Raw genomic sequence first — 25,170 nt, 5'->3', positions numbered from 1 at the left:
GGCAGGTGTTACAGGACCTTAAAATCAAAAGGGAGACTGAGTCATGAATGGCACAGAAAGTTCAAGGGCTTTCTGTCCTTTCTACTACAGGCAATCTAGAGGAAGAGAATTACTAAGAGGAGATGAGCAATCTCAAGTCCTTTCTCTAGCACCTCAACATTAGCTCTCACTTCTGTTCATTTCCCACCACTATGTTACATATGTTATAGCCTGCTATAGGAAGAGCTGCAAAACCTGTTTAGCAATGAAAGATCAAGTAGGTAAGGTTGGTGGTGCACCGTATTTTCCCATATCACAGGACAAAGATCACAGATTTTCCCCCCCACAGCACTGCTTTACTTAGGTCTCTTTTCCTTGCCCCGAGAATTATCATAAATTAGGAAAGGATATCTATGACCTTGATTTCAGACTTAGCATATTATTTTATCTGTTATATATTAGTCCCACTGACGGAATGAGGGCTTGACAGAGACTTATTCCAGAATGTGTGGGTGGCTGCCTTAGAGTCAACAGGAGACATGCCCCAGCTAGTCTTGCAAGTACATAATGACATTCTAGCAGTTTCTCCTCTGAGGAGAAGGGAGTTAACATTCACTGATCACATACTATGTGCAAGATCTTCTTTAGATTTCCATTTGGTATCTCATAATAACCTTATGAGACTGGTAGTACTAACCCTATTTCACTTGATTAAACTGAAGATCAAAGTAATAGGGTATGTGGCAAGATTCAAACAAATATACTTGACTCCAAACCCCATCTCTGGAGGGCTTCCCCTAGTTTCCCATTTGCTTTAAGAAAATTAGAGCCAATACGATCCTGCCCTTATACTGTAACCAGCACTGAATGGAATAATGCAAAACAGAAGCAGAGAGAAGCAACTAGTACTTCTACTGAGAAGATTCACAGTAAAAGCAATCAAATAATTTTTAAGGTCACCCCAGTCAATATATGTCTACCCAGTGGAGGGAAAATCCCCACTTCTGGCAAAATGTGTCATGAAGGGTCACATGCTATTTTTCAGTCATGCATGTCACTTGATCTATGGCTAAAAGTGAGTTATTTCTGGGGCATACTGGGCTTACTACTTAAGCTACTTAGTAAACTATAAAATAATAGCATTCCATGGTTTGGGATTTTAACATTAACAAAATTGCTGGAGACATTCCAGAAGATGAGAAAGTAAACTATTTTGGAAAGTGACATTAAGAAATCAATTCTGAGAAAAGACAACTAGCTCTTGTACCACTGCTTAAAGTTCATTTTCTTTCCCTTCTAAGTCTGATTTTACCCATAAAAGTGTAATTTATGCTCATAAAAAAGTGCACATAGTACAGAAAGTTATGAAATGAAAAGTAAAAGCCTCCCTCCCCTCCTAGTCTCACTTATATATCTTTCCAAAGACTTACTGTGCATAAAGTAGCCTGTGTGTGTGTATAATTTATAATAAAACAGCTCTTTAAAGTACAAGTTGGTTAATTTACAATAGCATAAAAAAAACTTATGAAAAAATTTAACCAAGGAGGTGAAAAACTTATTCACTGAAAACTACAAAATGTAGCTGAAAGAAATTAAAGACACCAATAAATGGAACAATATACTGTATTTGTCGATTTGGAGATTTAATATTGTTAAGATTTCAATACTACTCCAAGCAATCTATAGATTCAATACAATCCCCATCAAAATCCCAACAACCTCTTGTATAGAAAAATCTACCCTAAAATTCATATGGAATTTCAAGGGTCCCCAAGTGGCAAAACAATCCTTTTTTTTTTTATTTTTATTTTTGAGATGGAGTCTCACTCTGTGGCCCAGGCTGGAGTGCAGTGGCCAATCTCAGCTCACTGCAAGCTCCACCTCCTAGGTTCACACCATTCTCCTGCCTCAGCCTGCTGAGTAGCTGGGACTACAGGTGCCCACCACCACGTCTGGCTAATTTTTTGTATTTTTAGTAGAGACAGGGGTTTCACTGTGTTAGCCAGGATGGTCTCGATCTCCTGAACTCGTGATCTGCCCACCTCAGCCTCCCAAAGTGCTGGGATTACAGGCGTGAGCCACCGCGCCTTGCCGCCAAAACAATCTTTGAAGAGAACACTACAGGCCTCATATTCCTGATTCTAAAATTTATTACAAAGCCACAATAATCAAAACAGCATGGTATTGACATAAAGAAATACACCGTAGACCAATGGAATACAATAGGGAGCCCATTAATAAATTCTCCTGAATATGGTCAAATGATTTTCAACAAGGATGTCAGTGCAGAAAGGACAGTCTTTTTCAATAAACGGTGCTGGGAAAACTGGACATCCACAAGCAAAAGAAAGAGGCTGGACCCTTACCTAATACCACATATAAAAATTAACTCAAAAAGGATCAAAGACCTGACATAAGACCTAAAACTGTAAAACTCTTAGAGGAAAATCTAGGCGGAAAACTTCGTGACATTAAATCTGGCAGTGATTTCCTAGATGTGACACCAAACAGACAACAAAACTAAAACAGATAAACTAGGCTATATCAAAATTAAAAACTTCTGTGCATCAAGGGACACAATCAACAGAATGAAAAGGCAACCTAAAGAATGGAAGAAAATGTTTGCAAATCATGTACCTGATAAGGAATTAATATCCCAAATATAAAAGGAACTCCTGCAACTCAACAACAAAAGAAACCCAATTTTTAAACAGGCAAAGCACTTGAATAGACATTTCTCCAAGAAGATAAACAAATGGCCAATAAGCATATGAAAAGATGCTCAACATCACTAATCATTAGGGAAATGCAAATGAAAACCGCAATGAGATATCACTTCACACTGGGTGTGAAATGCTAAAACAGCTACTCTCAAAAAACCGAGAAAATAACAAGTGTTGGTGAGGATGTGGAGAAATTGGAACTTTGTGCACTGCTAGTGGGAATGTAAAATGGTGCAGCTGCTATGGAAAACAGTATGATGGTTCTTCAAAAAATTAAAAGAAGATTAAATAGAATCACCATATGATGCAGCAATTCCACCTCTGGGTATCCAAAAGAATTGAAAGCAGGGGCTGAAAGAGATATTTGTACAACTGGGTTTATAGGAGCCTTACTCACAACAGCTAAGAGGTGGAAGCAATCCAAATGGCCATCAACAGATGGAAGGATAAATAAAATGTGGTATACGCATACAATGGACTACTATTTAGCCTTTAAGTGGAAGAAAATTCTGGCACACGCCACAACATAGATGAATCCTGAGGAGATTATGCTAAGTGAGGTAAGCTAGCCACAAAAATACAAATCTGTATGATCTCACTTATATGAGGTATCTATAGTAGTCAGACTCAAACATTAAGTAGGAAGGTAATTGCCAGGAGATGGGGTGAGGGGAGAATGCAGAATTGTTGCTTAATGGGTATAGTTTCAGTTTTACAAGATGGAAAAGTTCTTGATATTGGTAATGCAACAACATGAATACATACTTAAACCTACTGAACTATGCATTTATAAAAATGGTTAATACTGTAAATTTCATGTTAAGTGTGTTTTTATAACAATTAAAAAATTTTAGAATTATTTTAAAAGCTCAAGTTAGGTTATATAATACTGTTATTTTAACCTTTACAATTTATCTTGTATATTTTTCCATATTATCATGTATTTCTTCTTTCTTGTTCATCTTTGGGACTATTTACCAGTATAAGAACACTGTTAATTATTTAACTTTTCTCTATTGATGGGCAAGTAGAATATTTCCAATTTTTTCACTACTACCAATCTTGCTATAACATTCCTTCTTTGACCTATATATCTTTCCACACTGTATGATTATAAGTTATTGCCTAAAATGTAGTCAAAACTCTAAAGACTCTAAATATAAAAAGAGTATCAGGGCAAGGGAACAAGTAGCTATAAAATCCAACTTAAGTTGCTGTCACTAATATTAAGACCATAAGTCTCATAACCTTTGATTCAGTGATTAAATTTTAAAGGAAAATATTCAATAGAAGGAAAAGGTTCTATTTTTGACATTATCTGTAATACTAAAAAACTGAAAAATGATCTAAATGTCTACTTATAACAGAGGCATTATAAGGAAATCAAGTAACACCTTTATGGCTATAAAACAATAGGAAGACTATGTAACTGTATTAAAAATATTTTTATGTTCACAGTAAAAAAACACACCCACTTTACATTTTAGGCTGTAATCCAGAGATTGTAAGTGCCTCATGGGCCTAATGTATCCCAGGCAGATGTTCTGTTTGGACTACACAACTTCTTTGAAATTAGAATTTGACTCTCTTTAGGCATGGTGAATATTCTCCAATTCACTGTCATCTACATCACTTTCTAATGTTTTATAACCAATGCTTTGCCTTACTCAGGTACCTACATTCTTGACCCCCGAATGTGGATGAAAACTCAGAAGGACTTAGAAAAATACAGACAGATCTCCTGACGGGGAGTGAGCTGCTCAGTGCATTTTCCTTTGGGAGAAATAGTGCCTCCACTTACCGTTAAAAATCTTATACCAGTTAGCACATATGTTAAATATATGTACATACATACACAGCATGGTGATGTTTTCCCGCTAGATTGGCTTCCAATGCCAATTTGAGCAATTCAAGGTTAAACAGAATATAAATTGTCCATTTCCAAGGGCACATAAGAAATAAAGAGATGTTTCTTCCCACACCCCACACCTCCTTTTTAAGAACCCCCAGTATCACTCACCTAGTGACTTGCTTGTGGAAGTCTGTAAGTTGTTTGTGTGTCACTGTGACGGCTCCCACAGTTGTTTCCTTTGGCAAACCTTTTAAGGAATTTTCTAACCAACGACAAAAAGTCTGTATAGGGAATAAGGGTAAGAGTTTTAAAAGGAAGCATGGCTTACTCACCTGAGACCCTATAGATACTAACAAAACCCCACAAATTTTCCTCAGTAGCATTTACTTCCCTACACTTGGGAGCAAGTAAAGGAATCAACAAAAGTGCTCTCATTAGTCCTTCAAACCCTTTGGGTTGATGGCAGTCTGAACATGCATGCCTAGACTTCCCTTCAAAGGGGCAGCAGGCATCATTTCAGAAAAGGACCTTCTACACCTTAGAAGTGAAGTTTCTTCTGGATGAGGCTATTGTTCTGTTCCTGTCATAACGTATATGACAAATATACATATGCACGCATGCAAACACGGACACAGACACACACACACTCGCTCTCTTTTTTGAGACAGGGTCTCGCTCTGTTGCCCAGGCTGGCAGGCAGTGCACTGCAGCTTTGACCTTCCAGGCTTAAGTGATCCTCCCACCTCAGCTTCCCAGGTAGCTCAGACTACGGAAGTCCATCAACATGCCTGGCTAATTAAAAACAATTTTTTTTTAAGAGATGAGGAGTCTTTCTATATTGCCCAGACTGGTCTCAAACAAAGTGCTGAGACTACAGGTGTAAGCACTTGACCAGTATATTTTTAAAATTAAACAGATTTCCAAAAACTCTTGAGCTTAAATATCAAAAGCGATCCAAAGTAAAGGTTCAGATACCTGAAAGAGGAGGGGCAAAAAGTATACTAAGCCACCATGTCAGCAAGTATACATGAGTCCAAAATCTTAAGGATTTTAAGGCCATCTCTCTCAGAATAAGTCCTATCCATTCAGTTCCTTTGTGATATGTGCCTGCTCTTTGTGTTAAAAAACCTTACTCTTGTTGCTCATATCTGAGCATTCTCTTTATGCCTTTCCTATGCACAAGAATTGTCTCTACTCCCTTTACTTCCTTCCTTTCAAAAATAAAAATTCTAGAGACTTCCTCTGGGTTCTTATTTTCAGTTTAATTGTTGTCCTTTGGGTCAGCTCTAATATTTCTTCATCCCTTTCTTAAGTGGAATGTATACTTCAGTCAGTTTTGGGCTGTAAAATTACTCTTTTATACCTAATTTTTTTTACATTATATATTTTCCCATCATATTCATTTATGACCATAATAGGCCAGAGTGAAAGTATTATAAATGCTCAGGAAGTACGAAGCATTTCTTAATTATGGATACAAAACAGTTCCTTAATTCTTAAAAATATATAATAGTTGTTATATAGCAAACTTTTTTTTTTTTTGAGACAGGGTCTTGCTATGCAGCTCAGACTAGAGTGCAGTGGCATGATCATAGCTCACTGCAGGCTGGAACTCCTGGGCTCAAGCAATCCTCCTGCCTCACCCTCCTGAGTAGCTGGAACTATAGATGTATGCCACCACACCCAACTAATTAAAAAGAAAATTTTTTTTTTTGGTAGGGATGGGGTCTAAGTTGCCCAGGCTGGTCTCAAACTCCTGGCGTCAGGTGATCCTCCTGCCTTGGTATCTCAAAGTATTGGAAGACAGGCGTGAACCACTGTGCCTGGCTGATATATAGTACACCCTGTTGAGTACATGGCTACCTGGTTTCTATTCCTGTCCAAACTTCTTGTTCTCATTTGTTGTTGTTGTTGTTAGCACTTAACAATATGTTTACAATCAAGAATGTTTTAATAAAGTTAGATTTATATAAGTTTTCTGTTACTTGGGAACCAAGTGTATTTGTTAAAAAGTTTAAGCAGAGTATGAAGACTTTTTCCCTCAGGTCAAGGACTTCCGAATTAAATTTGCTGATTCCTGGAGGCTCAAAAAGTACTTTTCTTTAGAAAAACAAATATGCTACTCTATCAGGTTGAAATGGAACATGTGTATCCAACCAGCAAGGAATAGGTACTATCTATTATATATTATTATTATCCATTTTATATTCTGCAGTTCCGTAAGACAGTTCACTTTAACTAGGTCCCATTGAGTACTTTCCTGAACTGCTTTTATAGTAATATTAAAAATTATAAATTCCATTTTAAAAACAATCTCAGGTTATATTATACTTTACCATTCTACTCAACTTTCACACAGTACACATAACCTGAGTTATGGTCATGTGGCCCAGTACTGAAATTACTTGGGCATTATCAGATAGCTTTAAAAAAACAACTCCATCCTTAGGTGGGTGATAAAGGATCTGGTTCAAAGAAATCCAGAGGGGAAATATATCCAACTGTACATTGTGGGTTACTTTAACAACTATGTGCTTCCAAATGTTCTGGTTAGATGTATCACCAAGAAATAATACAGTGCTATAGAATAAGTCTCAAAGGATTAAATACTACTTGAGTAATATGCAACTAATAAAACTGACATTTGGACATCTCTCACAAGTGAACAAATTTCACACTGGAAAGTCACACGACTGAATTCAATGCTTGATACTTACTTCTGGTAATATAGCCCCTATGACAGTGACATAGAAACATGTTTTAAAGAACTCAATATAAATTACTGACCTTTACGGGCCTCTTCATCTACCAATCTAACTTGGCAATATGTCTAAATTTGGTTCCATGGACAGAAAACAGGGCTAGTTGCAAAATTAGGGTTGGCCTTAAGGAACCAAAGCCTGTGAGATAAATTCCTTATGAAAACAATCTTACCGGTCTGTCAACCTGCATGATCTCCCAGAGCACTTCAGCCACATCTGGTAGGGTATAGGGGGGGAGGCAAAAGCAGCAGGTGTGCAGCAGCTGGCTGACAAGCTGCTGTCCAAGCTGGTTCATCACCTGTCCAATCAGTTCTTTCCGTAATTCAAAGTCTTCTTCATGCTGTATGTAGGAAAACAGGAACATCAGATAAATTCTAGTCTCAATTTCCCAAAGACCAAGCACTCTTTCCCCTTTAGTAATTTCTCTTTAATAGGTCGGAAAGTGTGTATGTCTGTGTGTGTGGGTGTGTGTGTGTATGCAGATGTGTGTAAAGTAACAGCTGGATTCACAAAGTCAAGAAAATGTTTTGTCTTTGGAAAGAAAATGAAAGAGTTCATTAGTATCCAAGGAATGAACGTGGGTTTCAACAGAGATTAATGCTTAGATTTTTCATGATTTGAAGGCAGAAAACATGGTTAAGAATTAAAGTTAGCAATTTTTAAAATTTTTTTCTCATCTTCTATGTGATGGTATTAATTTTTCTTTTGTTTTTTCTTTTTTGAGATGGAGTCTCGCTCTGTCGCCCAGGCTGGAGTGCAGTGGCCAGATCTCAGCTCACTGCAAGCTCCGCCTCCTGGGTTTACGCCATTCTCCTGCCTCAGCCTCCCGAGTAACTGGGACTACAGGCGCCCGCCACCTCGCCCGGCTAATTTTTTGTATTTTTTTAGTAGAGACGGGGTTTCACCGTGTTAGCCAGGATGGTCTTGATCTCCTGACCTCGTGATCCGCCCGTCTCGGCCTCCCAAAGTGCTGGGATTACAGGCTTGAGCCACCGCGCCCGGCCTAATTTTTCTTTAATGTGAAAAATAACTTGTGTTCCTATTTCCTTTTATAAAAATCAAGTCAGCCTGGCACGGCAGCACACACCACAGTCCCAGCCACTTCAAAGGCTTAGGGGAACAGCTTAAACCCAGGTGTTCTGGGCTGGAGCATGCTATACCAGTTGGGTGCCTGTGCTAAGTTCAGCATCAATGTGGTGACCTCCTAGGAGCGGGAAACCACTCCTGGGTTGCCTAAAGAGGGAGGGGTGAACAGCCCAAGTCAGAAACAGAGGGGGTCAAAATTCCATTCTGATCTGCAGTGGGATCTCACCTGTGAATGGCCACTAGTCTGGGTAACACAGCCAGACCCCCACGTTACAACAAAACAAAACAAAACCAACTGAAATAAGAATTGAAGACATCTATCAGAGATCTAATTTTTTCTATCAAAAAAACCCTTATTTTTTTTTCTCCTTGTGGTCTTAAACTTTTTTTTTTCTTCTTTTCTGAGACAGTCTTGCTCTGTCACCCAGGCTAGAGTACGGTGGCCTGATCTCGGCTAACTGAAACCTCCATCCCCGGGGTTCAAGCAATTCTCCTGCCTCAGCCTCCCGAGTAACTGGGACTACAGGCGCCCGCCACCTCGCCCGGCTAATTTTTTGTATTTTTTTAGTAGAGACGGGGTTTCACCGTGTTAGCCAGGATGGTCTTGATCTCCTGACCTCGTGATCTGCCCACCTTGGCCTCCCAAGTGCTGGGATTACAGGCGTGAGCCACTGTGCCCAACCCTTCTTGTGGTCTTTAAAAACACATATATTTCTAATATCTTGAGAAAAATATTTTTTTTTTTTTTTTTTTTTTTTTTTGAGACGGAGTCTCACTCTGTCGCCCAGGCTGGAGTGCAGTGGCCGGATCTCAGCTCACTGCAAGCTCCGCCTCCCGGGTTTATGCCATTCTCTCGCCTCAGCCTCCCGAGTAGCTGGGACTACAGGTGCCCGCCACATCGCCCGGCTAATTTTTTGTATTTTTTTAGTAGAGACGGGGTTTCACCGTGTTAGCCAGGATGGTCTCAATCTCCTGACCTCGTGATCCACCCGTCTCGGCCTCCCAAAGTGCTGGGATTACAGGCTTGAGCCACCGCGCCCGGCCGAGAAAAATATTTTTTAAATTGCCTTTCCCTTCTAGTTATTTTCTTCTTTCTTTTACTGCCAAACTTCGTAAATGAATAGCCTGAATAGAATGCAGAAGTAAATACATACTTCTTCACTGCTCTCCCCTGTCTACAATTCTACTCCACATCTAATCAAACCTACCTTCAAAACTCCTGTGAACCACACTACTGCTCCCACTGCTTAGTTGTCTACTAACAAACTTAGTACTATTCTGACTTGCTCTGATCTTGATTTAAAGGCAGTATGACTATCTGCCTCTCTAATCCATCACAATTCTACCTCTATTTCATGGCTCCATTTAAATCCCTCCCTTTCCAGAAAGTTATTCCAACTCTTTTTGGTCTAGAGCTTTCCCTCGTCTGACCTCATACCAATCATGACTTTTATCACTCATCTGACAATCAAATATTGGAGGCCAAAGTGGGAGGATCACTTGAGGCCAGGAGTTCAAGACCAACCTGGGCAACATGGTGAAACCCCATCTCTATAAAAAATATAAAAACTAGCCAGGCATGGTGTTGAATGCCTGTAGTCCTGGCTACTCAGGCTGAGGATCCCTTGAGATTCACATCACTGTACTCCAGCCTAGGTAACAGAGCAAGACCCTGTTTCAAAAACAAATGAAAAACACCAAATACTGGCTTCTTGTTGTTACTTAACTCTTTAAACTTGTTTCTCTCTTCAACTAGACACCAAATGGTTTAGGAGCACAAACAGTTTTAGACTGCTTTATATAGCCTAAAGCACCCAGCACAAGTGTCTTAGTTGATACTTTGACTAGTGAATGATCCATTATGATATATGTCTACCAATACAGATCAAGTAAGGAAATACTGAGATGCTGGTTTTCCCCTAAGGAATGACAAAGAGATAGGAGATAAAAACTGTTAAGTAGAAATGGTATCATTTTTATACTTACATCATTGGCTACCCCTGTATGAATGAGGTCTCGTAGGAACCTCATGACACTACAATTGGCATCCCGGTGGTCCAGGGTAGTAGAGGCAATGGCCCACTGTAAGATAGGGATGACTACTTGGCTCCGCAGCAAGGTGACAGGGCTACGCTGAATAAACCTGGTGTGGAAAGTGAGACTAGGTATAAATGACAAGTTTAGGCTATAAAAGCAGCCAGGGTAAAAGGGCAGAACTATGAAGACAGTAAAAAAGATCAGTGGTTGGTGGGGGTTTCAGGGAAGAAGGGATGAATAGACAGAACATAGAGGATTTTTATGGCAGTGTAAGTATTCTGTATGATACTGTAACAGTAGATACATGTCATTACACATTTGTCAAAACCCACAGAATGTACACCAAGAGTGAAGCCTAATGTAAACTATGGACTTTGGGTGATAATGATGTGTTAATATAGGGTCACTGTTTGTACTACTCTGGTGGGGGATGCTAATAGAGGGGAAGGCCGTACATGTTAGGAGGGAGGGGTATATGGCAGCAACTTTTCACTCAAATTTGCAGTGAACCTAAAGTTGCTCTTAAAAAAAAAAAAAAAAGGACCATATCTTAGATTGGTGTATTAAAAGACATGTCACCACACCTAATTTCCAACTAAGATTTTATAAATCAAGAAAGACCAGTCAAAAGGACTTACAAGTAGAAACTCTCCTAGGTTAAAAAGTCCTAAAGATGCTAGAATAGCATTTCCCAAACTAAAGTTCACAGAATTCTGGTTCCCAGGATATCAACAGGAATCTCTCAAAGAAAAGGTTGTGTGTTCAAATAAGCTTGGGAAATGCTGCTGGATTTTTAAAGTGGTTTTGCTTGTTTATTTTTTGTTTTAAACTACTATCGGGTTTCTAAGTTCCTTTAATATACAGGGAGAATCTCTTCAAAAAAAGATACAGTATATTCCAAACTTGTTTCATCACTTGTACAAAGAACATTTCTAGGGACTAGTTTTCCAAGGAATACATACCCTAAGAAAACAGAGGGTGACAGCCCATCCAACAATTCTATCAACTAAAAAAAGAAAAAAACAGTTTTTCTAACCTACCCAAAAACTAACAAAAAAAGTGTTCAATATTCAATCCTGCCAGTTATGGTGGCTCACGCCTATAATCCCAGCACTTTGGGAGGCCAAGGTGGGCGGATCACCTGAGGTCCGGAGTTTGAGACCAGCCTGACCAACATGGCAAAACCCCGTCTCTACTAAAAATACAAAAATTAGCTGGGCATGGTGGTGGGCGCCTGTAATCCCAACTACTCAGGAGGTTGAGGCAGGAGAATCACCTGAACCCAGGAGGCAGAGGTTGCAGTGAGCCGAGATCATGTCATTGCACTCCAGCCTGGGCAACAGAGCAAGACTCCATCTCAAAAAAGAAAAAAGAAAAAAAAAATCAATCCTAAGATGACACAATCAAGTCAGTATTACTTAGCATTTGTAAATGAAATAACAGTTGGGCTTTTGTTGTTTTGAAAATAATGATTTTTCTCTTTTTTTTTTTTAAATGCTGATATGGTAACAGGTTTGGTTCAAATTCCTTAGTTAGGGACTAAGGAATTCAAGCAGAAGTTTGGCAATCATATTATCAGTGCTACTGATAAAGTAGGCTGTGGGTAGAGCTGAGAAATACAGTATGAGACAAGTGCTAAGGCATCTTAAAATCTCAGACATTCTTTATTCTGAAACTGATTATATCTAAAGGACGCTAAGCTTCTCAAAGAGAAGGCTGAGGTGAAACATGAAATCACAACAGCACAAACAGTCAAAAACTACAGAGGACTGTAGAAATGATCTAGTCAAGTGTTTTGCCAGGCACACTGCATTGTCTTGTGTGTGTGCCCTCCTTCCTGGCAGGAACTCAGCTCCTTTATCCCTTGCTTCCTGCCATTCTCTGCATCATTGCTGGGGATATATCAGCTTGCAATTTACTTTTGGGTTATGAATCATTAATCATTAATCTACTTACTCCAGTGACTTCATTTTACAAGAATAAAACAACCAAGGGTCAGATGGCAAGACTAAGCAGTGATAGGATGAGCAATTAAGAAATGGGCTCTTCAGAAGGATTTACCTGGTGGCGAGCCGGAACAGGTCATCTACAGTGTCAGGGTGATTCTGGAGACCATTCTGCTGTTCTAGGAGCTGAAAGGTGGGGATGCACAGTGCCTAAAACAGAACACTGATTTTAAAAGAAATCCTTTTTCAGAAGTGCCACAGCATTCAGACTTGCCAAATATTACAATAACTACAAAAGGAACAAAGAAGAAAAGCACAGCTGGGAAAAGAAAAGACTGTAATGAGAATCTGATCAGGAAAAGAAAGACATAAATCCTTCCCAGTTGACATAAACAGTTTTCACCTATGAAGTTCACATTTAAGAAAGGGTTGAGGATACAGATTTTAGTTGATAAAACTCAACAGATGTCATCTCAAAGTTTTAGAAATTTCTGAAAGCAGACTCTTTAGGTACTAGATATGGTTTAGTCCACTGAGGGAGTGGAAATTTTTATAATAATTATGAAATATCAATTTTAAATGAAAAGACATCTTGGGAAAAGAAACAGCATTCTTAAACTCAATATTCCCCCTCTGTGGCTGGAAGGGAGGGAAAAGCAGTATCTGAGGAGCTATTTCCAATGCTATTATTAACTCTAAAACCCTCCCTGCTGCTAAGAAAACTAGTCAGTTGGCTGTTCCAGGCAAGAAGTTAAAAATACAATAATGCTTGAGCTTAGAGATTCATTTTGCTCACCTCCTCCCCTCTTCCAAACACCCTATCTCTGGAAGAGCATAAACCAGGCAGTAACATCTGTAATAATCATTACACTCATGTGGTCAGTCTCTCATTCTCTCAAACAGGCCTGTTCAGAGAACAACTAGGAAGCTTCTACCTCCCTGTTACTAGGAAATCAACATGCCTGGGGGAAAACATAAAGAAGCAACAGAATTAAAGACATGGTAAAGAATACGCTGGTAGGCCTTCAGATCCTCTAAGCCTGATGCATCTATACTCCTCATGGAAAAGATACCTGGAGCATGTCTAGCAGTCCCTGCCGACAGCCTTCTTCCATGCCATATTCATCCACAAGGATACTGCCAAGGTACAGGAAGCAGGAATGCTGATGTACGTGGTACACATTCACCATCTGTTGAGGAAAAAAACAATTAGTTCAATGCTTCGCCCTTCAAAAAGTACCAACTTATGAAACTGTCTCCAGGAAGAAATTCAGAGATAGATTGACTTCTTCTCTTTAAGGCAACATAGTAAAGCTTGTTAGCACTATTTTGTGAAACATAGGGCTCAATATCTCAATGATTTTCAGGTTCTCTATTCTTCCAACCCTTTGAGCTTTCATCTTCCCAAGACAATGCTGTATAAGAGTTGTCTAATACTTAAAGCTGGAAGCTATCAGGGAGCTCATGGATTATTTGCAAAACCCCAGCACAGAATATTTCATCCAGTACGTAAAGGTTGCTCTCATTTGCACTGTAGATAAATCATATTTTTAAATAGTATATATAGCCATAGTTGGGAAAACAGTATCAAACACTTTCATCTTGGAGAAGACAGTGAAAGCATTGTTTAAATTTTGAGTTGCTCCTAAACCTATTTTATCTTTTAAGTAAAAAATAGTGTTTTCTATGAAGCTATTTGGATTTTAGCAGAGCAAAAATTTTAGTACAATATGCACATTATTATTATTATTTTTTTTTATTATTTTTTATTTTATTTTTTTTGAGGTGGAGTCTCGCTCTGTCGCCCGGACTGAAGTGCAGTGGCCAGATCTCAGCTCACTGCAAGCTCCGCCTCCCAGGTTTACGCCATTCTCCTGCCTCAGCCTCCCGAGTAGCTGGGACTACAGGCGCCCGCCACCTCGCCCAGCTAGTTTTTGTATTTTTAGTAGAGACGGGGTTTCACTGTGTTAGCCAGGATGGTCTCGATCTCCTGACCTCGTGATCTGCCCGTCTCGGCCTCCCAAAGTGCTGGGATTATAGGCTTGAGCCACCACGCCCGGCCTATTATTTTTTTTAAGAGATAGGGTTTCGCTCTGTTGCCCAGGCTGGAGTGCAGTGGTGAGATCTTGGCTCACTGTGGCCTCAACCTACCAGGCTCAAGGGATCCTCCCACCTCAGCCTCCCGAGCAGCTGAAACTATCGGTGTGCACCACCATGCCCAGCCACAATATGTGCTTAAATAATTTGTTTAGAATTTTTACTCCACTACCCTCCCAGAATTAAGAAGCAATTGTACACTCACCTATTTAAAATGCCACCACAGTACATATGTATTGATCTTATTACACAAATTCAACTCTATGAACTTGGTGGGCACTGAAAGGATATAGTAACTAATTCTTCTATTGGCCTATGCCATGGAATGAGCATGAGATAGGAGCTATGAATTCATTCCATGATGTAAACTCAAAATTATATGCTCTACTAAGGAATGATGAAGTCAAGGATTGCCAAACATTTTCTTAAAGGGCTACTTTGTAAAAAGTACAGATCTTGTCCACCATTCAGTCTTCTGCCCACTCAAGTTTGCCAGTGTAGCACAAAAATGACCAATAGATAATACTTAATTATAGCTATAGCTCAGTAAAACATAAAAAAAAAAAAAAAAGGTGGCAAGGCCACTGACTATAGACTGCTGGCTCCTGAGTTAAGGGATTTTTTTTTAAGGATAATTTTCATTTTTGTCACATGTACTGTCTCTAGAACACACTTCCTATATAATAATGCTACCTACTCTATTGAGTTGGTCATATATAACTGGCAGGAATTAAAAAACAGTATCAAAATCATGAGGGTATCCTCCAATAGCAAAGGGGCATTCTATCAAGTTGTGGTAGACCCAGAATATATTGCACTGAAGGGGACAGTTGACCAGAGGTAGCAATTGCCTAAATGCAAACATATATTATGGTGCTCAGCATATAGTGAAAGTAGAGAAAATCACTAAAAATTAAAATTCTGTTGAAATATTTACCTGTACAACCTTTAATCAAATCTACAATTTAGAGAGGCAAGGTTATCCAAGTACCACCACTGCACCAGCATGCCTGTGCCTGTGGTTGAGGGCACCTATGGTGCAGAATTTAAAGGGGAACTCACTCTTAAGGTCAAGACCTCCTTAAAATCTGCACCCTAGGTGCCCTCCCTAGGTGGAGCATGGTCACTTCAGGTTGGGTGGGGTAGGGCTCTAGCCTGGAGCTCTGTGACTGTTTTCCTCACAGCATGGGTACAAAATTTCAGAACGCACCTCAGAGTCCTGCAAATACAGGACTGGCACTTTGCCTTGCATCCCTAAATCTTGTGTCCTAGGCACTGGCATCCTGGCCCTGCTCTAAGGTTAATATCAACATAAATGACTTAGTGACTTAAGCATAAGCATCTCATATAGTTCTAGACGAGAATATGATTTTAGAGAACATCATTTAGTGAGTCATACCATCATAATTACATATCAATCTTAATGACTAAAACAGTCCAATTTTTTGACAAATAAGAGACTTCTGTGGACAATGAACTGTGGTCAAGATTGAAGAAAATTCCTTTGGGCCAAGAAACAGCAAAGTGTGACTTGCTACATTTTTTTCCCAAGGATCTCAATATAAAAATGCTTACCCTTAGTATACAAGGACTGAGCACGAGTCATTTGCTTCACAGAATTTCACACTGGGCTGTGTTTCTACTTAGAATACTGCTATAGCTACTATACAGAAGAGATTTTAGGCTGTTTCCCTTATATACAATGTACCTATCACAGGCATTAATCTCTTTCAAGTTTTTTTTTAGTTTGTTCATAAATACAAAAGTGTTTCATTTCATCAGCAAAGTTTTTGTCCTAAAGGTTCCTATTTCAAATTCTTTTTTTGAAATGGAGTCTTGCTCTGTCACCCAGGCTGGGAGACAAGCAATTCTCCTGCCTCAGCCTCCCGAGTAGCTAGGATTACAGGTGCGTGCCACCATGCCTGGCTAATTTTTGTATTTTTAGTAGAGACAGGGTTTCACCATGTTGGCCAGGCTGGTCTTGAACCCCTGACCTCAGGTGATCCACCTGCACAGGCCTCCCAAAGTGCTGGGATTACAAATGTGAGCCACCATGCCTAGCCTTTTTCAAATCCTGTACATGGAACATGTCCCTCACCACTGCCCTCTACCCGCCCCAGATAACTTTACCTGTGTGACTAGTGGCTGCAGCAGCGCTGCAGATCCTTTGCCTACACAGCGAACAGCAAAGCGCAGGCACCTGCAACAACGCTCTACAATCCGATTATCAGCCCGGTGCTTATTTAGGGTCTCGGATAAAACTGGCCATATCTGGGTCAAAAGTAAAAGAGCACAAGAAAGAAAATCATCAACAACTAGGACCTGAAAAACTGCTAAGTTGGTAACACCTCATTTAGCTTTTAAATAACTGGGACAAAACTTTCTGTATAGGAACACACATGGCCAGCATGCACAGGTTCAACAGACTACCCACCACAAAACCGTACCACTTAACAAGAGAAAACGGTGCCTCTTTAGAACTGGAAGAAGAGCATGTCTAACTTTGCTAAAAGGCAGAGATACACAATTTCTAAACTTCAGACTTCCTGAAAGGCGATGAAAATAATGAGTACGAGCTATACAGGAAGAGATGTTTAAAGACAGTTCCTGGAAGGTGGAAGAATTTGAACAAAAGGACTAGAGTTAAGGAAATGGCATCATCTGAGACCACTGGACACTTAAAAATATGTAGTGTTGATGTCATTTGTCCTCTGAAGCCTCAAAAGCAATTCTTAAAACATGACTTTTGATCCTCACATAACCTTCAGTGAAAAAAGTAGAGGGGAAATATGTCATCACTGAGGAAACTGAAGTCACCAGCTTTGTCAAAAATATTCTGCTGGTATTGATCAGGCCTCCCAGCAACTCTAGGAGTCACACAGTGAATCTCTTTCTACCACTTCTCTGGCCTTTCAATGCATTCCCTTGTAGCCTGTTTTGTTATCAAATCTAAAATAAAAGATATTTGGATGGCTCTGTCCCTCATTTCATTGAAACAGTATCAACAAACTGAATCTCCCTATGAACTTGGAAGACAGTATCTCCTCAGGTGAGTTACCCAAAGCCCTGTAAGGAAAAAAGAAGCAAGTCTTGATTCCACAAGCATCCATTAGCACTTACTTCCTGTATGACTTTCTGGCACGGATGAGTCTGTCCATTTTCCACAATGGGATTGGTATGCCTGGGAAAAGACAACAGCCCAAAATAGTGAATGAAGACCAATTTCACTGAGGACCCAGAGCCCTGATTCCTGCTTGCTTACTTAGTATCATGTTCACCAAATAAAGAAAACCAGATGATAAAGTCATTTACTTACATCACCCTTATAAGCACATATTTTAAATAATCCTATCATTTTTTGGCCATCTTTAAGTCACTTCCAATAGAACATGCAAATTCAACCCAACTTTGGGTACATGGGCTGTGAGGCGCTATAGCTATCTTTTCCATTATTTCCCCCTTATAAACCCAAATATGGGCTGGGTGTGGTGGCTCACGCCTGTAATCCCAGCACTTTGGGAGGCCGAAGCGGGTGGATCACCAGAGTCCAGGAGTTTAAGACCAGCCTGACCAACATGGTGAAACCCTGTCTCTACTAAAAGTACAAAAACTAGCTGGGCATGGTGGCACAAGCCTGTAATCCCAGACACTTGGGAGGCTGGTAGTGGCACTACTTGGGAGGCTGAGGCAGGAGAATCGCTTGAACCTGGGAGGCAGTGGTTGCAGTGAGCTGAGATCACACCATTGTACTCTGACCTGGACAAGAAGTGGATGAAGTAAAACTCCATCTCAAAACAAACAAACAAAAATCCAAAAACCTGAATATGTAGTTTCTTCCAAATTAACAAAAAAATACACACAAGTTGTCTAAATCCACTACTAGAAACCAAGTATTGCTTCATTCCTTGCATTAAAAGACTAAAAGCTATAGGAACTGTAGTCCAAAGATGTTGCAGTTCTAGTCTGAATCCAATGTACTATCCACAATCAGCCAAATACAACTCCTCTAATTCGAGAGCCCACTAATTTGAAGAAAAGAAGGAAACAAACAAACACATAATTAACTACCAATTACTTTAAAGGAAAGCTACCCTTTAGTTTTCAAAAGCCCAACAGCAACTTTGATAAAAATTTAACTTTAATTCAAGTATTTACATCTATTGCAGATTTTCTTTCATTTACTGTGAAATAAGGGTTACTGTTAATAGGTTCTCAGAATGGCATGTTAATAGGGCTCTCCTAATTATAAAAGGAGAACATTGCACCAACTCAGAGAAAGGTATCTGTTGACGATAACTAGTAACACATCACCTTTTTAAATATTTATCCCACATAGGCTTCTATGCAACGATTACTATAACATTCCAGTTATACACTGATCCCACAAATTATAAATTATGTTACTCAGTAAGAATCACCCTTTGAAAACTGTCACTCAAATGCCTTTTTAATCATTAGGCTCCTCCTCTTGACTTCAAAGATGCATTAATTTCCCCTGATCACTGAAGAAACTTCATTATATTTTTGTACCCATACACTATATAGAGAGATGTTCTGAAAGTATGGTCTCTGGAATAGCAAGCAGAATCATCAGCATCACCTGGGAATTATCAGAAATGCAAATTTTCAGGTCCTACCCAAGATCCAATGAATCAGACACTGAGGGGATGGGACCTAGCAATCTGTGTTTTGATAAGCCCAGGTGATTCTGATGCATGTGGAATGATGATATATGTGAAAGTTTGGTCTTTTGGTGTCCACAGAACTGGAGACCAAAATAATTCCATTTTTAGAGAGTCTTTTTTTTTTCTTTTTTTTGAGATGGGGTTCTCACTCTGTCATCCAGGCTGCAGTGCAGTGGCACAATCTCAGCTCACTGCAACTTCTGCTTCCCAGGCTCAAGTGATCCTCCCACCTCAGCCTCCCAAGTAGCTGGGACCACAGGCCCATGCCACCATACTCAGCTAACTTTTTATATTTTTGGTAGAGACAGGATTTTGCCATGCTGCCCAGGCTGGTCTCGAACTCCTAAGCTCAAGCAATCTCTGCTTTGGCCTCCCAAGTGCTGGGATTACAGGTATGAGACATCGCGCCTAGCCATCCACTTTTAAAGAGTATTTTAACATAAAGATCTTCCAGGAATGAATTCTTAGAATTTGCCTTTGCCCCAGAACTTCAGGTAACAGCTGGTTTAATTAGTCTCCAAACCACAGGGAGATACTTGGAAGTATGAGAAAAAAATACTTGCTTACTTCAATACACAATGGTTTCATTTGAGCCTTTAACCCAAGTAAGGCATCCAGTGTCTCCCTTCTTACCTAAATATCACTGCAAGGCGATCTAAGAACACTGTGGGATCTGAGGATATGCCATTGCTGGGCTCTTGAGACAATAGCTGAAGAGACAAAAGGACATTAACACCCAATTGTCACATGTACAAATCTACAGCCAACACTGCAACATACATCAACTTTTGTCTCAGTCTCTGCTTATTTCCTTATAATAAAGTCCTAAAAGTATATAAAGTCCTAAAAGTTACTCAAATGGTGCAAATTTTAATTTAAACTGTCAAACTACTTTCCTCCATCTTATTGCATCCTGGCCAAGACTACATATTACGACATTTTACTGTCTGATCACTGAGGAATAGAAAATAGCATCATTTGATTTTTTTCCCATTTACTTTACTTATTATTATATAATAGATTGTATACATGTTATGTTACACAGTACGTAAAAGATTATATTTTAGCTTTATATTATAAAGCTTTAAATTTATTATAGCTTTGTAATACATTTTAAGCAAATTGTCTCTTACTCTTCTTTCCTAAAATTTCTTAGATACTCCCATAAGTAAATCATCAGAGATGAACTACAGAATTATTTTATCAAGTTCTAAAAATCTCACTGGTATGTCTACAATTGTTGTACTATAACTATAACTGGAGAAGAGTTGACATCTTTAAAATATCTTTTAAGGAAACATGGTAGGTTCTGATGTTGATTGCTAACTTGAATGAATTCTTTTCCCATTACATTTTCTAACTGATGATTACCAGTGTAACCTAAAAATAAAATCCTAAGTCTCCCACCAACTGAACAGGCCCTTCCTGTTACCATGGAGACTCCAGAGAAACTTTAAAAATGGAGCTCTCAGCCATGACGGGAAGGGAGGTCAGATAGGTTTTTGTTACACTCCCTATCTTTTGGAGTTTAGGTACAAGTGGCCAGCATTAATGTTAAATGGAGATCATAAGACTGATCAAAGACCTTTTTTATTTGAGATGGATTCTTGCTCTGCCACCCAGGTTGGAGTACAATGGCACGACTTCGGTTCACTGCAACTTCCACCTCCCAGGTTCAAGTGATTCTCCTGCCTCAGCCTCCAGAGCAGCTGAGATTACAAGTGTGCATTACCACACCTGGCTAACTTTTTGTATTTTTAGTAGAGACCAGGGTTTCACCATGTTGGTCAGGCTTATCTTCAACTCCTGACCTCAAATGATCCACCTGCCTCAGCCTCCAAAGTGCTGGGATTACAGGCATGAGCCACCACGCCCGGCTGATCAACTCCTTGTGGCAATAAGATACTAAATTACAAACAAGATCTGAGGCCACACAAGGCAAGAGTTAAGTCACATCTATAGCCCATCAATCTTTATTAAACTGTCAGTTATGGTTGACTCTGACATAGCACCCTTAACTTAAACATTCCTTTCTGCTAGCCCCAAGCTTTTTGTTCCTTTAACCAACTGCAGATTACAGAATCTCTGAATCCACTTATGACTTGTAAGCCCCCACTTCAAGACAGCCCATCTTTTTAGACCAAACCAATGTATACCTTCTGTATTTTGATTTATGTATTTGCCTGTAACTCCTGCATCCCTGAAATGTATAAAACCAAACCACAATCCCACCACCTCAAGCACACTTTCCCAGAACTCCTCAAGACTGGGTTTTCCTGGGCTGTGGTCACTCATACTGGCTCAGGACAAACCTCTTTAAAACATTTTATAAAATTCGGTTTTTGCGTTCACACTGATATAGTGAGACTCTATTAATTCTGAAATACTTATTTCTTGTATGCAGTTACTTTGATAGCATTATTAATTTTAATAAATTCTTAGTGCATTTTCTTGGGTTTTCTAGGTAGATAAAAGATCTGTTAATAAGTAATTTTGTCTTTTCATTTTTAACATGTAAACACTTTATATTTGTTTCACACCTTCCTTAATTGGACTTACCTTTTTCAATGCCATAACCTGAACAGAACATAGTTCACTAAGACATTCAGTAATCTTATCCAAAGGTAATCGGGCTAGGACAAGTGCTGTCCCTGAAAAACAAAGGAAGATACAAATGAAAAATAAATGCTGAATTGAGGTAACTCAACCGGTCTACATCGTATCAATGAACAGAAAAGGCAAACTGGTTTGGTTCCATTCTTTTAAAAAGATCAGCATTGTTTTTTAAAATTGTAACACTTTGTTATTTACAGTTGTTTTTTCTTTATTTGGCTCAGAAGGCTAAGACTGACTAACACTGACAACTGAAGTTAATTATTTGTCAAAGACTTTTAGAATCTCCTTCACAAAGCCAAGGGCTAAGCTATTTTAAAATGTATAACCATAGTGTAATGTTTCTCAGACTTCCCAGAGATGCTGATTTAGTGGGTCAAAGAGAGTCTTTATTTTTGATAAGTACTTCCGGCAATTCTTATCATAAGAGAAATTCTGACATAATGCTTTTAGAAGAGTGGGCTGAAATTAGAGATTTCACTCTTACACCATAACACTCTCTGTGAGGTTATAAGAGACATTTTCTCTGGGCTTCAGTTTCTTTATGAAATAAGTGACTTGAACAGCGAAGTAACAGTTCAATTTGCCTTTCTTTTTCAAAAAGAAAAAAAGTTACAAAAGCCTCCTACCCCCTTCTTTTTCTCTCCTAAATAAATCTTGACTTAGAACTCCTTAAAACAAAAAACAACAGAGGCAGTTAGGTTCAAGTGGAGACAGACGGTCCAGACCGTTCCTGCTCAGCCTCCCTCTTGCTGCAATCCCCATTCTATCCCCACCAACTGCTGAAACACCTTCCCCAAATCCAAAGGATTACATATTAGCCTAGGTCCCTTCTAGGTCAAGAGACACCTTGAATATAATTTTTTTTTCCCCTAAGTTTCATTCAACAGAACAGTAATTTATCCCTATACCTTCAAATTTGAATAAAAAACCAGAGTGAATCTTCCTGGCCATCTAGAAGCCATAAATGAGTTAGACATGCTTTTTTTTTTTTTTTTTTTTGAGATGGAGTCTTGCTCTGTCGCCCAGGCTGGAGTGCAGTGGCATGATCTTGGCTCACTGCAAGCTCTGCGACTTTTCTTTAAAACTACGAGGGAAAAGCCTAATTTCAGCATGATTTTCCTTTTAATTAATTCCTATAGAAAAGTATGTTACTTTAAAAAGTTTTCAGCCAGGCATCTCAGCACTTTGGGGGGTCAAGGCGGGAGGATCACTTGAAGCCAGGAGTTCAAGACCAGCCTGGGCTATATAGCAAGACCCTGTCTCTATTAAAACTTTAAAAGATTAGCTGAGCATAGTGGTGTGCACCTGTAGTCCTTGCCACTTGGGAAGCTGAGAGAGGAGGATCACTTGAGTCTAGGGGTTCAAAGTTATAGTGAGCTATGATCTGCCACTGCATCCCAGCCTGGCAACAAGCAAGACCCTGTCTCTAAAATAAATAAATAAATAAAATTGAAAACCATTTTCCACATCTATTAGATACCACTGAAATTTGGGAGGCCACATTGCACTATAGGTAAGACATCACTTCAATATCAAGGTTAAATTCCATTAGAAAATGACACGAATATTTGACTCTGATTTATCTGTGCCTATGAAGGGAAACAACAAAAACCCAAGGTACAAAAAGAAAATCTGATATAAAAAAGCACAGTCACACTAGCTGGTAAGGAATCTGGTCATATGAATGACAAAGGACAGAATTCACAAATAAGGCCATCTACTCTTGCCAAGGCTAATTGTTTAACAAGTCACAGAGGCTTAGAAGATACTACACAGGTTATTTAATATACCTCAATATACCTCAATATACCTTTAATATACCTCAATCCTCTCTAATTTACCAGTGATAAGAATTTCATTACCTTACAGGGCACTCCAATCTGTGTTCAGAAAGTATGGTTAGAAAGTGTTTTCTTCCTAGAGCCAGTATATGCTTCCCTATAAATGGCTGACAAGTGACTACTCATAAAATAAATATGATCCTTCTTTTATAAGACCATCTTCCAAATATTTAAAAATAGCCACCATGCTTAAAGGCTGTTCTAAGTCTTTTCCCCTAGCCTTAATAGCTCTATTTCTTCTATTAAGTCTGAGCCTCATGACAATGGCTGCTCTGGATAGAGAATCACTGAGCTGATCAGTAATGGTTAAAGGCTGCTAAGAGACCAGCACCCCTGACTTCTACTCATGGCACTGATCCACGTATACTACCTTTCAACTCCCACTTACCTCTTTGGTATGGCAATGCCTCTTTGGTCTCCCTTTTTATTCTTCCAACTTAAAAAGCAGCCATGTTTAGTTTGAATATGTTGTCTCTACCCAAATCTAGGTCTGTGCTATACATACTACAAGTAGTATTAATTAATTATATCACCTTAAGATAGTCCAAGAAAAGAATGCATGTACATATAGTCAACATTATCCCCTCTAGTGGAAAAGCCACCTTCCCCATCTCATAAATTCTTATCACTAAGCCCACTGCAACTGAAAAACTGGGATATTACAGATGTAAGATTACCCCAAGTAGTGGTTTGAGGTGACTATTAGTGGTTAACATCAAGTAAATACCTTTTAGCAAGCCCACAGCAGCTTCTGGAGACAACAGGAAGGAATCAAGGGAACGGGCAATCTCCAGGAGTCCATTAAAGTGCTGAGCCATGTGATCTCGGCAGACAGAGCAAATGTTATGAATGGCTTTGGCTGCAGCAGAAGCCAGGGGCTTTTCACACAGGCCTTTCATCAAATAGCCCAACACAGGGTCTAAGAAGAAAAGCCAAGCAGAGATTACATATCTGAAACTAAAGGAAAATTTCTAGTTTGTTAGAACAGAGGTATACTTGCTTTTCTTTTTTCAAAGCAAAAGAACCCTTTTAAAAAGTGAAATGTGTTCAGAACCACAATAAATAAAACACATAAAAATGGAGCTGATCTCACTTACATATTATCAACAGGCCCTAAGCCCCAGCTATTTCGTCTTCCATTTCTTCCCTCACGACAGTCAACGTAACTCCCAGGGATTCACAGAGCAGTCTGTAAACCACTGACTTAAGAGCATATATGGCAATCCAGGTATTAAGAATATGGTGATGTAAGAAAGAATGCAAAAGCTCAGGGAGTTACAATTACACCGAGAGATGAATTACTTGGTAAAACAGCCTATATGAATCAGGACAAAGATAGCTGTCTAAAGCTGAAATTTTTATACTTCTTTCTAGTTACAAAAGGCCTTAAAAATAGGCAGATGAATCTTTAGCACTGCTAGATGAATTAATTCACTATGTTTTAATTTTGCCAAATATAAGTGTTCCAAGAAAGTTTATTATAAAGTTGAATTTCTATAGAGCTAATTCTACTCATCTTTTTACCTTCTTTTATAAAAATCAGAAT

At 39.2% G+C, this 25,170-nt stretch overlaps 1 protein-coding gene across 4 annotated transcripts in view; it reads right to left on the bottom strand.

The window, feature by feature from the left end:
• TNPO3 (transportin 3) overlaps positions 1-25,170 on the bottom strand; it is a 102,986-nt gene that overhangs the window by 7,981 nt on the left and 69,835 nt on the right. For all 4 annotated transcript variants that reach the window (XM_033193887.1, XM_033193888.1, XM_033193890.1 and 1 more), the window contains 10 exons: positions 24,352-24,543; positions 21,727-21,818; positions 19,801-19,877; positions 17,603-17,663; positions 16,613-16,753; positions 13,459-13,575; positions 12,501-12,595; positions 10,389-10,545; positions 7,489-7,656; positions 4,723-4,835 (listed from right to left, as the gene is read on the bottom strand). In XM_033193887.1, coding sequence (XP_033049778.1) covers positions 4,723-4,835; positions 7,489-7,656; positions 10,389-10,545; positions 12,501-12,595; positions 13,459-13,575; positions 16,613-16,753; positions 17,603-17,663; positions 19,801-19,877; positions 21,727-21,818; positions 24,352-24,543 — 1,213 coding nt within the window. The remainder of the gene's footprint in view (positions 1-4,722; positions 4,836-7,488; positions 7,657-10,388; positions 10,546-12,500; positions 12,596-13,458; positions 13,576-16,612; positions 16,754-17,602; positions 17,664-19,800; positions 19,878-21,726; positions 21,819-24,351; positions 24,544-25,170) is intronic.

This window comes from Trachypithecus francoisi, unplaced genomic scaffold, assembly GCF_009764315.1.
Source record: "Trachypithecus francoisi isolate TF-2019V2 unplaced genomic scaffold, Tfra_2.0 Lachesis_group4, whole genome shotgun sequence".
NCBI lineage: Eukaryota > Metazoa > Chordata > Mammalia > Primates > Cercopithecidae > Trachypithecus > Trachypithecus francoisi.
The sequence above is the reverse complement of the archived record's forward strand: the minus strand, read 5'-3'. Positions and strand labels throughout refer to the sequence as shown.